Raw genomic sequence first — 15,317 nt, 5'->3', positions numbered from 1 at the left:
TGGCTAATAGAATGGCAATGGCACTTTGCATACTGCTGGAGGCTGTGGTTATTGGAATAGCAATGGGGCTTTCCATACTGCTGAAGGAGGCTGTGGCTATTGGAAGGGCAATGGCGCTGTGCATACTGCTGGAGGCTGTGGCTACTGGAATGGCAATGATGCTTTGCATACTGCTGCAGGCTGTGGCTATTGGAATGGCAATGGTGCGTTGCATACAGGTGGAGGCTGTGGCTATTGGAATGGCAATGATGCTTGGCATACTGCTGGAGGCTGTGGCTATTGGAATGGCAATGGTACTTTGCATACCGGTAGATGCTGTGGCTATTGGAATGCCAATGGTGCGTTGCATACATGTAGAGGCTGTGGCTATTGGAATGGCAATTTTGCTTTTCCACTGGGGTAATGTGCACATTAGCATTATGTAGAACCTCTGATATGATGAATAGCTGCTGTCTGACAGTTGAGCCTGTAAGATCAGCAACTTAAGGATAATAATGAGATGAATAATATGTTCCTGTTCTAGTATCCTGAAAAACCACCTTGGCGCACAGGTGCAAAGAACAGCTTTCTCACTGGTGCAGTGAGATCCTCTAGCTTAGTTAAACATCAGCTGTCACATATTGAGCAGAACTCTGATGTACTCCATCAGCACTCCTGCTGGCATATTTAGCATAATACATACTCAGCACCTCAGTAGAATACGATACATGAAAAGAACGAGATCCATATTGAAAGTGCTCTCACCTCAGAAGGAATAAAATGGCATTGATTCTAAAAATATTTCATTTTCTGAAACAGAATGTTGATGTACTATTGCCTAGAACAAGAAGACTGGAGCCCATTATGCCCCAAGCACATTATTTCAAAGTGAAATGTTTCTTTCTCTAGATAGGATTTCGAATGGAAGGGTTTGAAATGGGACACACACTCTGGGGTGGGGGCAGCTGCTTTAGCACAAATACTTTCTTACAGTTTATCCGGTGTTTTGTATTAGAGACAGAGTTCTGTCAGGGAAAAAACTAAAGGTGATTTGTTGAATACTTACAGAAGTGCCAGTCACTATCAGTAGCAATGTATTGCCCAGTGCATCATTCAAAACAGGGAGTAGCCATATCCAAGTCAGCCTTGCTCCAACTCCAATAGGAACAGTCCAGCTGGGACTGACAGGTCATTTCCCCTATGAAGCACCAGTAACCCAGGCAGCTTTCAGCATTATTGGGCCTCATTGGTGAGGTGCACCTTGGATCCAATGGCACAATGAGCAATGCACGTGTCACTCAAAGGGCATCACACTACAATAACAAAATGTAATGGATACACTTCATGCAAAAGTCCATCCTTTTCTTTTTGCACCCTGCACTCCACCTGCGATGCCCATTTTACTAGCCTTGCTGATATCATGAGGTGGTATTTTGTTGGTTACTTTCTGTGTTTTTGCTGCTGTGATCTGAGTAAATATGAGTCTTTGCTGAAGCTCATTGAGATTTCCTGTGCACTTTCTTCTGTTCTCCAGGCTATGCCCTCTTGCTGAACACCAGTGAGCACCCTGCAGATGAGGCCACCATCTCCACGAGTCCCTTGTTTCCAGCACCAATGAAGAACTCACCATGCGAGGTAAGTCTTTCTTACCACTCTGCAAAAACTATCTCCCACTGCTGGTCCTTCCTCAGTCATTTGAATTACTGCTCTTGAATGTCACTGCAATGTCCAGAACATGATGTTCACCAGTGCCATTCTAGTGCATCCATTTCAGTCATCTCTTCAACAAGGAAATGAAATAGGGTTACCAGAGTTAAAAGCTGCCATCCCCAGTTTACCCTTTGGCGTCCTGGCACTGCCTCTGGCCAATGGCAGCTGGTACAATTTGAAAGTGGAGGGGCGCACACACTGTGCTCATTTGCACCAAGTAAGTAAGTGATGCTCGGGCGGGGTCCCTTTCCTTGGGTGGGATCCCTCCCAAACCCCTCCCCTACGAATTTTTTTTAAACTAGAGGGCATATGGTTTATTTTGCACCACATTTTCTAAGATAAATTGTTTACAAAGCTAAAGGTTCAAAAGGTAATTCTGAAGAGGTACTTTTGAAATACAAAAATACTCAGACGTGTGCATCCCTTTAGTCAGCAGTAAATATTATCTCGAGCATCTGCACTTCAGCATTACCTTGTTATTCCTTATCACTTTGCCTCCCAGAAAAATAACCCAATGAGATCAAAAGTTTATATACGCAGGCCCATGAGAAAGGCAGGAAGCCATTAGAGTCATTAAAAAGAGAGCTCCAATTTTGTTATGTATGATTTGTTTGAATGTTTAGAGAAATGTTGATTAAGAGCAGAAATCCTAAAAAAAGAAAGCATTCAAACAATAAAGTTATGCAAAAGAAAGAAAGCAGAAGAAATAGAGAAAGAAAGGAAGATATAACAAGTTAATGGTAACAAGGATACAGAGAAAGAGGAAGATATTAAAGGGAAGGAAGGTGGAAGGAAGGAAGGAAAGCAGGGACAAGGAAATAAACTGAAGAAGGAAAGACATTAGGAATGGAAGGGTGAGAAAGAAATGGAGGAAGAGAAAAGAGGAAGGGACGAAGAACATCAAATGGTAAGCAAGAATGAAAAAAGTAAACAGAAGGAAGGACATGAAGTCTTTGGGCCAGATGTAGGTGGCCAAATACCGAGTGCTGACGCTGAAATTCGCAGAATTTCAGCGTTTGCGATCGGTATTTGGCTGAGAGCAATGTAGGTGAGCTTAAACCTTCTAGCAAAATAAGGAATTTAAGGAATCGTAAATTGCTATTCCTTAAAATGCAATGTAGGTAGCACAAAAGAAAGTGCACTTTAGGTTTAAGGAATCGCTAATTACCACCAACTTCATGTTGGTGGTAATTGGCGATTTCCTGTAAAAAAGCACTTTTTTGCTTTTTTTAAAGTGATGTGTGGCATACATTCATGCCCTTAGGGCATGTATGTGCGCCACATGTGCACACATGCACATATCAGGGGTGCAACAGGGTGTCCTTTTGACACCCTAGCACCCTTGAAATAGCTCCCGCTATTTGCGATTCCTTAATAGCGAATCGCAAATAGTGAATATCTTCCCATTCATTCCTGTGGGCCTCCTAGCCCATAGGAATGAATGGGTAGGTATTCCTTATTAACGAATCTCAATTTGCGATTCGTTATTAAAGAATATTAAGTAACCGCTAATATTTTAGCGATTCCTACCTACATTCAAATGTGCAAGTCCTTAATAGCGAATCGGTAAAATTCGCTATTAAGGACTCTCAAATTTGATATTACCTACATCTGGCCCCTTATCTTGTTTGCCTTTTTAATCTCCCAATGTTTGGGGTTGTTAAAGCCTGTTTTCAGTTCTTCCTCTGCAGCGATCCATTGGTAGAACCTCATATTTAAAACATCAGGGTACATGTCAATATGTGGAATGCTCTGACATGTGAGCTCTGGTACGGGCTATCGAATGTTTAGCAGGCATGCTAATTAGGAGATCTTGAGTTGAATGGGCATTTTAGCCTTATGTAAACCCCCCCCTTTATGATTGCATAATGTGCGATTCGAAAAATCACTGGGTTTGCAACTGCATATGGGCTTTTCTTTATGCACAAAAGCCGTTTTGCAAGTCGGACAATTCTTGTGAAAGGGCTTTAGCAAACCTGTCCTAATCACAGATAGGAGGGGGAATGAAATGGGCGCCCTCCTTCTATTTACAAGTAATAGAGGAATATATCACTTGTTTGTGACAGTAGTTGAGATCGCAAGCCATTGATCACATTCTGACACCTGACACAACAGCAAAGAACTCTTCAACATCATCAAGGAGTTCGCCCAACCCACCAGCGAGTCCACCAACATCCCTTCCTCACAAGACCTCTGAGACAAACTCTGCACCTTTTTCCACCACTAAATCAAGAGCATCTACGAGACCTTCGACAAAGACAACCAACACACTGAACCCTCACCAACCACCCCCTACACCCTGAAGCCAGCGATCAACAACTGGACAGCCCTCACCACCGAAGACACACTGACGACGATGAAGTCAATCCACTCCGGGGCCCCCATGGACCTCTTCCCCCATCACATTTTCAACAGAGCCGCCGACACCATCGCACCCATGCTCTGCCACACCATCAACCGCTCCCTAGCAACCGCCTCGTTCCCTGACGACTGGAAACACGCTGAGATCAACCCCCTTCTGAAGAAACCCTCGGCGGACCCCACTGACCTCAAAAACTACAGACCCATCTCCCTGCTCCCGTTCCCAGCGGAAGTCATCGAGAAAGCCATCAACAGCCAACTATCCACATTCATCGAAGAGCACAACATCCTCGACTCCTCCGGCTTCAGAATAAAACACAGTACGGAAACAGCCCTCCTTGCCGCAACAGATGACATCCATACCTTACTGGACGAAGGAGAAACATCAGCCCTCATTCTCCTCGACCTCTCATCGGCGTTCGACACAGTCTCTCACCGCACCCTAATACGCAAACTTCATGAGGAAGGGATCCAAGACAAGGCCTTCAACTGGATCCGCTCCTTTCTCTCCGGCAGAACGCAGCGGGTCAGACTCCCCCCTTTCCTCTTAGACCCTACCATCTGCAGAGTTCCTCAGGGGTACTCCCTCAGCCCTATGCTCTTCAACATCTACATGGTTCCGTTCGCCCCCATCGTCAGAACCTACGGACTCAACATTGTGTCATTCGCAGACGACACCCAACTCATCCTCTCCCTATCCAACAAACCCAACACCGCCAGACACAACTTTCGAGAAGTCATTGAAGCTGTCGCCAAATGGATGAAAAACAGCTGCCAACAACTTATCACAAACAACACGGAAGTACTCATCATGGGCCCAAACCCAGACGCCTGGAACGACACCTGGTTCCCCCCCCTCGCCCATCCCCACCCCCACGGAACGTGCACCCAGCCTGGGAATCATCCTGGACTCAGAGCTCAAAATGGACCGCCAGATCAACTACGTCTCGTTTTCCTGCTTCCACACCCTCCGCCACCTACGTAAGCCATTCAAATGGATCCCCCTTTAACACAGAAAGACCGTCACTCACGCCCTGGTCACCTGCAGGCTCGATTACGGCAATGCACTCTATGCCAGAATAAACAAAAACCTCACCCGCAAGCTACAGAACATCCAAAACGCCGCCGGAAGACTGGTCCTCAACCTGCCAAGCCGCTGTCACATCTCCCAGCACCTGCGCACACTCCACTGGCTCCCCATCGAAGCTAGATTCACCTTCAAGATGCTAAGCCATGCTCACAAGGCCCTCCACGACACCGGATCAGCATACCTGAACAGCTGACTTCAAATTCCACGCACCCCAAAGGACCCTACGATCAGCCCAGCTCTCCTATTCCGTGGTCCCCCGCACCAGAAAGACCAGATCGGGAGGCCGCTCCTTCTCCTTCCGCATGGCCAGTGCCTGGAATGACCTTCCACTCCACCTCAGACAGATAACATCGCTCCCCATCTTTGCAAGAAACCTCAAAACCTGGCTCTTCGACAGACCTCCTCCTTGATCGACTGGAACCTGCGAACCCCCCTCCCACCCCCAGCGTTTTGAGACCCTTACGGGTGAGTAGTCGCGCTTAACAAACACCTGATTTAATTTTGAATTGATTTGACACCTCAAAGTGGGTGGTATATGATTCGTCATTGGTAAGGGGTTCCCCTTGCACTCTTTCCCCTTTGTGAAACTTCCAAAAAAGTTTCAGGAAGACTATAGTGAAACATTTGGGAACAAAACACAGCAAACTAGGGTTTCTGTTTGGCTAGGGTATGCACATAAGCCAGGCAGAAGCCACCACTCTAGTCCGGGCAAGTTAGTTACACACCAAATATAACCTGTGCTCACCCTCTGGTAGCTTGGCTTAGTTCAGTCAGGCTTATTCCCAGAGGGCATTTGTAAAGTATTTGTGCAACACATGAATTAGAGTAACACAGTGAATACACCACAAAAAAATTCCACACCTAAAGGTACCAAAATAGGTAACTTTTGTCGCAATAAAACAAGACTAAAATGACAAAAATCCAGTTAAGATATCATGAGTTATTCCCATATTAGCAGTGAATACTCCATGACATCATAAACATTCAATTTATGGTAATTCCTGAAGTCAGTGCTCTTCTATTGAGGTATTTATGGTACCTGTGGCAATCACTACGAGAAGCACAGTGTACCATTAGAACTGTTAGGGTTTGAAATATGTAAGTCAGTCTTAACGTATTGCAGCAATTCAAGCTAGCAGCTCTAATACTAGGTAAGTGTCTTTAAACAGCACCCTGTTTAAAAGAAATTGGCAATGTCTCCCAGCCATGTCATATCAGTAAGCAAACTGCGGACACTCCCTTTAAGGGAACTACGGTGATGTCTCTTCACTTCCGCAGCAAAGCTGTCTCCGCTATTGGGAGTCCGTGACGCTGCCTGACAAGGACCAAAATGAGCCACACATTCTCAGAAGAACAAAGGACTTAGGAGCTTAAAGTATGTTGAACTCAAAGTATGTTGAAGCAAAAAGGTGCAGGGTGATGCAGAGTTGTCACCGTACACGTTGCTCGTAGCGATACAGCGTGCCCTGGACTAGCAGCGCTAGCAAATGTTTTACCAGTGGCGGCTCCTCCGCTAAGGCGAAGGAGCGTCGCCCACTGCTCCACAGCAGGAAACATAAAATGATAATAACTTGCATTATTATCATTTTATGTCTACTTCTGATGCGGCAGCTTTTTAGGCGGGAAGGGGCTGCTCCGAGGACAGAGGAGCGGGGGAGGAGTGGTTTGCCCACTCCTAAGTGCACATGACTGTTTGAACAATTCTCTCAGGCTGCTCAAAAAAGTCAAGCACACTTCCCATATTCTCCAATCAGGCTGCATTACAGTCTGCATGGAGAACATGCCCAGGCCCCCATTCCTTGAATGAGTGCCTATCCACGGCGCTCTGACCAATCACAAAGCTGCATTGCAGCATCATGATTGGCTATCGGGAGCCGGGTGCTTCCTGCTGCTTCCTGTACCCTACTGCAGGACCGGAGCAGTAAGAAGAGAACAGAGGAGAGGCGGCATCAGGCAGCATTCACAGGTAAGTGGTTTTGAAAAAAATAATCCACCCCCAAACTCCTCTGCCCCCACCCCCACCCCACCCCGAGTCCTGTAGCAGTGGCTACTGTGTTTTACTAAGCCAAGTTGCACAGAAACTCCCAACATCTCTTGCCGAAGGGAGCCAGTCGCCCACCCAGGCGCTTAAGTCGGCTTTAAATGCAGCCTGGGCACGGGCAGTCAAATAAAAAGGCTGAAGCACATGGTGGCTGCCACGCACATTCCCTACAAAGGAAGAGTGTGCCCCTCAAGTCGGACTCGGCCACACAAGTTCGGGAGTATCCGCTAGGCACACAGGTGGCGCACTCAAGGCCATGAGACACAGGGAGTGACTTCTAGTCACTTATTGAGACCCCACTGCCTCCCATACCTGTTGTGAACAGCGGGCCCATCGTGCTCACAAGCTGTGGGGGTGCAGCTCATTAGCTGGCGACTCTTTATTGTTTTTTTAGCTGCCGTAGGAGTGCAGCTTGAGCGGTTTAAAGTCACCAAAGCATAACCATGGAGGCTGTGATGCAGGAAGGGATTGTGCTGAGCACCATGGAGTCTTTAATAACCCTGAGACGTCCACAACAAGGGAGACACTCTTGGTTCTTGTGGAGCCGTCCTTGATTCATGGCTTGCTACCCTCACAACACTTGGGTAGCCCTGCACTCAAGGAAAAATGTAGGCAGTCTCACTGTAGACAGAATGCAGTCTGAGCCCAAGGAGGACTTGGATGTCCCTGAGTCTTCCACAACAGGAGGCAAGCTGCACAAGCCCTTGGAGTTCCTTGGGTGTGTGTGGGATGTAGAGGGCAGGTTCCTTCCGCCCTCACAGCAGAAGCAGGAGGCCAAGACAGCAGAGCACAGTGCAAAGTGGCAGTCCATCCTGGCAGTGTAGCTCCTCATAGATGCAGAGTCTTCTCAGATCCTCAAGTGAACAAAATCCATGGGGTCAGAGCCCTTCTTCTCATACCAAAATGGTTCTTTGAAGTGGGGAAGACAACAAAAGAGGCCTTTGAGCTTCAGGTTACCTTTGAACCTCATAGGGTCCCTGTCATTCCTTCCCTGGCTCTAAACGCACTACAGAAGAGCATGCAGCTCTTTGTGTTGGGACAGGCACAGCCTTATTCAGGTGCAGGTGTCAGCCCCTCCCTCCTAATCCACCGCAGGAAGGCCCATCAGCCTAATGATGGGCCATCAGGATGCAAATGTCACATCCCAGCTTTCTTTGTGTGGCTGTGTAAAGGGAATGCACAAAACCAAGCTGTCACTCTGACCCAGATGTCTATTCAGAGACAGGCAGAGGCACAGAATGTCCAAAGTAAGAAAATGCCAACTCCCTAAAAGTGATCTATAACTGCAGTGCCCCTGCACTAAACACATTAAGTAGCGATATTGTGGTATACATAGAGTGGTTACATGCAAAGGTAAAGCTTTGTCAGCAATCAAAACAAGTAGTGGTACTTCAAAAGTCAGTGATCAATAGCACAAGTGGAAGCTGTAAAAAGATCTATAGTCCGTTCATATAGTGTTCATATTCCGTTTAATGTTCCAAATTATAAGCCAACACGTGTTTCATCGCATGGAACAACTGCGAATCTTCAGGGCTAAACAAAAAGTACAAATAGAATTGTATAAGACCATGTTCCGTTAATGCCAATAGTACGGCGGGTGACTGTATGGTGTACACCAGGGTGACAGGAGGCATGCCTATTGGGTGACTTGGTGTGTCTGTGTTGGGAAAGAGACAAAAAACATAATTCTAGTGACATATGTGAATGACAGCAAAAAGTATGTATCAAGTGCGAAAAGGTATATAGTTTTAATGAGAGTATGGACACTGGCCGGTTGGAAAGGGGAGTGAGGTGAAAAGAGTGTCCAGTAGGAAGGACGATATCCCATGTGACTCATAGGTGATCTGTATGGTACACGCTCATAGGTAATTAATTATTTTTACACATTCAAAGTAAGTTATGCCGGTTGTTCTTAATGGAGTAAATAATGTCTAGTTCATGTCAGAAAATATTGAGTGATATTCCCGCTGCGCGAATGTCGTGCATTCATGGGTGTATAGGGCTTATATCTAGCATGAAATGTGAGAACTCATAGGTCGCGTGCATATGGACATATGAAACCACTGTCCTACCTGGAAATGAAGGCTTAGAGGAGATGTGTTTCAAATTGAGAAACACTAAAATATTTTGTGTAGGTGGCCTGCCGTTGGGCAGTGATCAGAGGGATCCACGGGGAGCTCAGCACTGGCACAAACTTGGCCAAAGTCATATACGGAAGCTCCTGTGTGCCACACCTTATGTCCTGATCGCGTGCATGTGTAAGAGCGCAGCCGATACAATTTTGTTCCCGATTAATTCCTAATGTTTCTTTAAATTTACTTTTCCCTTGGTCAGCTCCATTTCTCTTGCCCACTCCAGCCCACTTAAATCAATGGGGCTCATTACACAATTTATTTGTACATCTTATTGAGGATGAAAGTTCCTTAGCAGAAGTCTTTAACCTCAATGAAAACTTTTTGTGGCTTATTCTGAACACCCCGAAGAGCTTATTGTTGGTTTACTTATGTACTTTTCTGTGATCTTCTGCAGAATGCACTAAATATGTGGCCATCTGAATAATTAAAGATGCCATTTGATGTGGTCCAGTGGGTATCTAATGTTTTGAAACCAGTCACTGCATGATGCCTGAGAAGTCATTTTGGTGTAATGTAGAGGACTGTTCAAATAATTGAAATGACCATCAGGGGTTCTGCTTCCATCTCAAGCATCTGCTGATAGCTGCTGCCTCCACTGCCTTTTTGTGGAACTGAACTACATGTTGGTGCTGCTGGTTGCAGCTGTGCTCATTAGCACTTCAAGTACAAACTGTGGAGTGATGCAAATTTCAAGCATGAAGAGCCTGATCTATCCAATGCGGGTTCCAGACTTGTTAATATTCTTTATTCTTTCTGGGAAGCCATGATTTTGGGAGTTCCCTCGTAAAAAAAATGCTTTTGAAGTAAACAAGCTGTGAAATCAGAAACATGTATGCCAGGTTACATTGATTGCAACGATGCACTGATTTATCCAGATTTCATACATTGATATAATGCTGGTGCAAGCATGCAACCACCGTCAGGACACCATCAGGCCAGAGTCTCAGATGTACACAAAGACAAAACAAGGCAGCAGGCCTTTTATTTTTCATCTATGCACCCGGAATCACAAACAACATTTCCATATCTATCAGGACAACCCCAATACTGCTCCAATTTAGGGAAGAGTTGACGATCCAAATCTTTAAGGAACACTACATTGCAATGCGTTAACAGTCCACAACCCAGCTACCTTGAATATGGCTTCTTGACTTTATGCTTGCTTTTCCCTGTACAGAGCACAACTGATGTTTGTCTAAGTTTACGCTATAGAAATGCTACATACATACACATATATTCATGCTTTGTATAAAGCAAGGTAGGATCAGGAAAGAACTGTCAAGAAGCCTTCGCTCCAACAGAATGATTCATGTACTGCCTGCCACTTGTAATTTCAGGATTACTACATGGCAAGATTGCTACGTTTAGGAAAGAGCTTAAGAGACACACCGTTTTCGAGAACTACATATCAATACAGCATCCAGTCCCATTACTCATTGACTTTATGCTTGCCTTTGGTCCTGTACAGCTCTCTGCTGCCGTCTGACTAGGCTTGTGCTACAGAAATAAAAAATACATACAGCTAACAGGACCAGAAAATGACATTGTGCAGACTGACCGTTGTACTTGGCCCTCTTTGCAGGGTCACTCCCAAACATTTTGCCTTCACCCATCCCATTTCTTGTAAATACATTAATGCTGGCCTTAGGACTCTGTTCACTTTACCACTGCTAACCAGTGCTAAAGTGGTTGTGCTCACTCCCTTAAACGTCATAAACGTGGCTAATTTACTTATAAGTCCCTAGAAAAGTAGTATGCCATTTACCCAGGGCCTGTAAATTAAATGCTGCTAGTGGACCTGCAGCACCTATTGTACCACACATTTAACACCTTGAATGTGGCGCGAATTTCACTGCTGTGCTGGACATTCCATTCTTGGGCATGGTTCGGACGGCCCCCGGCCGTCGTGCACACACACCCACCGTGACTTCTGACGGCCGGGGGCCGTCATGAGCCCCGAAGGGGTTAAGTAGCCCCCTAAAATAGGTCCCAGGTCTGCCATTGCAGCCTGTATGCAGTTTAAACCCCAATTCAACTTAGCAAATAACCTTTTTGCCAGACCTAAAACTCTCCATATTGTACATATGAGCCACCCCTAAGGTAGGCCCTAGGCAACCCGTAGGCAAGGGTGTGTTGTAATTAAAAGGTTGGACATGTACTTTTAAATTTTACTTGTCCTTGTAGTGAAATACTCCCAAATTAGTTTTCACTACTGTGAGGTCTACCTCTCAGATAGGATAACATGGGTTACCTTTAATAAGTGCTAACCTTGGATTGGGATCAGAATTATATGTCATACTTGGTGTCTGAGAAATTGTAATTTAAAACCCTCATTAATGGTAAATCCAGATTTTAAGTTACAGTTTTGAAAATGCTACTTTTAGAAAGTTTCCATTGTCATGCCCTGTTTGGTGCTTGCAGCCTGTTCCTGGGTCACATGACTGGGTATAATTGGTAGTTTGTCTTTGTATATTCCTCCCAGAGAATCACACAGTAGAGGGATTAGGTGTGCCTGGGTGGGCCATTACTGGCAAGAAGGGAGGGGGTGGAGCTGGGCTCAGCCCCACTTGAAAATCAATAGGTTGTTCCCTGTCTTCACACAAATAACTTTACACTAGCCCATTGTGACTGCAGCCAGGCTGGAGCCAAGACAGGGAGGCAGATAATTTGAAGCACCATTCGAAGGGAATCTCTAGAAACATCTCCTACTTCATGTAATTCTGGATTACAAAGGAGCAGCTGCATCATGTTTCATAGCTTTGGAATGCTAATGGTGAATCCTCTTTACTGGCAAACTTGGATTTAACTTTACTGTTTTAGAAATGCCACTTTTAGAAAGTAGACATTTCTCTGCTCTCACTGCTCTGTGTGCCTTGCAGCCTATCCCCAATGCACACCTGGGGTGGGTGACAGTTACACTTTGTTCACTTCCTTTAGACAGCCACAACCACAGGAAGAGTGGGCATGACAGAGAACTAATCTGTATTAATCTGCATTCTGACAGCAATTCCTGGGCAGGAGGAGAGAGGGGGAGCTGACACTTACAACTGAATAGGCAGTGTCCTGTTTCCCACGCAGAGGGCTGATTACAACCCCCGCCCCCCACAGATAGCCTGGCAGACAGGGCTGGGAGGAAAGAGGGCCTGTGCACTTTAAGGGCGGCTTTGAAGTCACCCCCACTTCAAAAGCACATTTTGGTATAAGTAATGGGACTTTGACCCTACCAATACAATATACTACTTGACCTGCTTTGCAGAGCTGCAATGCTGCCTGCTGATCTCTGCCCTGCTTAAGACAAGGACTGGACCCATCTCACATGAACCCAGAGTGACTCCAAAGGCTTGCCCCTTGTTCTGAAGTCTCTGGGGCATCAAAGATTTCCTGCAACTCTGCAACAGCACCTGGACTCTGCCATCTGTGAGTTCTGCCCTGCCATGTGGTGCCAATCCAGTCCTGGGCCCTTGAAAGATGATTTCTGCTGTCCAGAGCCATCAAAATCGACACAATGACAACTGTGCACTGATCAGTACCCACGCAGTGCCCTTCGACGCCGACGCTGATTGACAACATTGCCTCGATGGACTGCATGGCTCGATGATGACGTACAGCACGGCTTGATGATGATGCAGTGCCTGCATCATGAAGCAGCTCGATGTCGAAGCCTTCATAGGCTGCACAAATCGGTACCAACGCTTTGCTTCCATCCATGGAATCAACAACAACACACCGCCCCTCAAATACTTGCATCAAGTCTTCGACATTGACGCTTGCCCCATCAACAGTACTTTTCAGCACATCCTATATTGATACTGTAGCCGGCCTGCACTCCATCTCGGTCAGCCTGAACTTTGGATTTGTATCAGTCCAGCATGACCTCAAGTATCCCCTTTAGGCTATTTGACTCTAATCACTACATTTTAATTCATAACTCCAGTTCTACTTATTGGATTTTTGCTGTTTTGTTCTTTTCTTACTCATAAAAGTATTCTCTATTTTTCTAAACCTGTGTGGAGTATTTTGCGGTGCTTTCATTGTGTTACTGTGTGAGTGTTTTGCACAAATATTTTACACATTGCCCCTTTAGATAAGCTAAACTGTTCTGTGCCAAGCTACCAGGGTGTGAACATAGGTTATCTTTTGGTGTGTATCTAGCCTATCCTGACTAGGACTTTGATCCCTACTTGGACAGAGTGCATAGCTCTGCCAACTAGATACCCCATTTCTAACAGTCCTGACCTAGGGTACACCTTATAATATTAGTGCGCATTAATAGATGTATCATTAGGGTTTATTAGAAAATCTGTAGCACACATAGGTGAAATCTGTCTTAAAGTGAATTTTCACTCTGTTTAGGCCTACACAGTCCTGCAAGGTGTCAAACCGGGAAAAAACATGCACATCGAGTTTGAATATGCAGTTCCCAAAACACCACACACACTTCATGTGAGAAATCAAGAACTGTCAAATTTCTCTTGCTCAGTTCATAATCAGATTCCAGGCATTTGTCCCATCTGCTGGTTCAAGTTAATTAGTCTGCTCCCCAGCAGAGGGAACAAAGGACTCCCCCCCACTAGAGGAGAAATTATCAGTGAATAACCGAGTTCCTAAAGGAGCAAACAGTTGTGGGGGAAATACGCGTCTGATCGTTAGCTTGTCACACTGCAATTGTGCTGGGCCAGCCAAGGACCACTGAATAGTAGGAGGCCTAGACACCTGAAGCCAACACAGGAGGGGTTCGGCTTTTTAAGGTTTGGCGGGGAGGGATATGGACATAATGTAGGTAGGGAGCTGAGGCCCCCAGAGGTACTCTTCACAGAGAAAACTTGATGGCGCCATAGTGGATTCTCCGAGAATGTACGCATGTAAACAAAATTTGCGAATGCCTGTCTTTACATTCGTTGGCACATTAAAACCAGATCTATTAGCTTAGCCAATACTTGTTTTTACAGTATGTGCTTTAGGAGCCCATTCCAAGTACATCTGTAAAATGATGCAGTACTACGGCACAGCAAATTACTGATAATGTGGGTTGCCGCCTTCTCCCGGGTGTGGTATGATCATATCATTACCTGTTCCCCAGTTTGTAGTGGGAAATGAGTGTCTAATAGCACATATCCCCTATTCCAAGCTGTGGTACTCAGAAGATAGTGTTTTTTCCGTGCACAGTTCTAAGAAAAAGGTATGTGCTGTAATTTTGTGCTCACTATCCTGTCAATTCGGGTTCAACCTTCAATTTGACTTTAAATTGGATTTGCCAGCCCAATTAGCATGTGAGTCTACAGAGGGTAGCTGGAAGTTTCACAGAAACCAAAAGAAGACATGATCTTCAAAACGGTTTTACCCATCTAAATATCAATGCTAAAATAGATGAGCATTCTAAGGTAGGAAAAAACAAAGGAAAAAGCTAATTGTGCCTCCAGTCAACCATTAATCATTAGTCATGATTTATGTTTAACTACCACATATTACTTTTGTTACCCAACGACACATTTGTAAGTCACATTGAAAAACAGTGCACATATATTCACAAAATAAACATTTATATTGTAGTTCCCACAGTTACCATAGTCACCTTCCCCCATCAAGTACTGCTATGTGAAATGATGCAGGCCCATTAGTTCATTCAAAAATAAATCACAAATACTATGGGGAACACAGCAATATTGAACCCTAATCACTATAGAAAATTCAAAATAGGTCAATCAATCATCTTGAAAAAAAGTTACTCTTTCAATCCAGATGAAATTGTACATAAATACAAGTTCATTTGAATTGTGATTTAATGTCTTTATAAAAATTCCTGTGATCTAACCTGAGTACTGAAACTGCTCTACTCGAGGTGACCGAGGCTGTGAAGGAAACTCTGGACAGGGGTGGAAAGGCCTTGCTTATCATGCTTGATCTGTCGGCGGCCTTCGACACCGTTCCCCATGACCTTCTCCTGACAAGACTCTGGGAGATTGGCCTAAGGGGAACGGTGTTCGAATGGTTTCAATCTTTC

General features: G+C 45.2%; 1 protein-coding gene across 1 annotated transcript in view; it reads left to right on the top strand.

Annotated features, from left to right (window-relative positions):
- Positions 1-15,317, top strand: part of ALK (ALK receptor tyrosine kinase) — a 2,452,973-nt gene that overhangs the window by 1,990,946 nt on the left and 446,710 nt on the right. Inside the window, exon 9 of the mRNA XM_078647129.1 lies at positions 1,514-1,614. Within this exon, the coding sequence (XP_078503255.1) occupies positions 1,514-1,614 (101 nt within the window). The remainder of the gene's footprint in view (positions 1-1,513; positions 1,615-15,317) is intronic.

Source organism: Lissotriton helveticus, chromosome 6, assembly GCF_964261635.1.
Source record: "Lissotriton helveticus chromosome 6, aLisHel1.1, whole genome shotgun sequence".
Taxonomy (NCBI): domain Eukaryota; kingdom Metazoa; phylum Chordata; class Amphibia; order Caudata; family Salamandridae; genus Lissotriton; species Lissotriton helveticus.
This window is presented reverse-complemented; position numbering and strand designations above follow the sequence as displayed.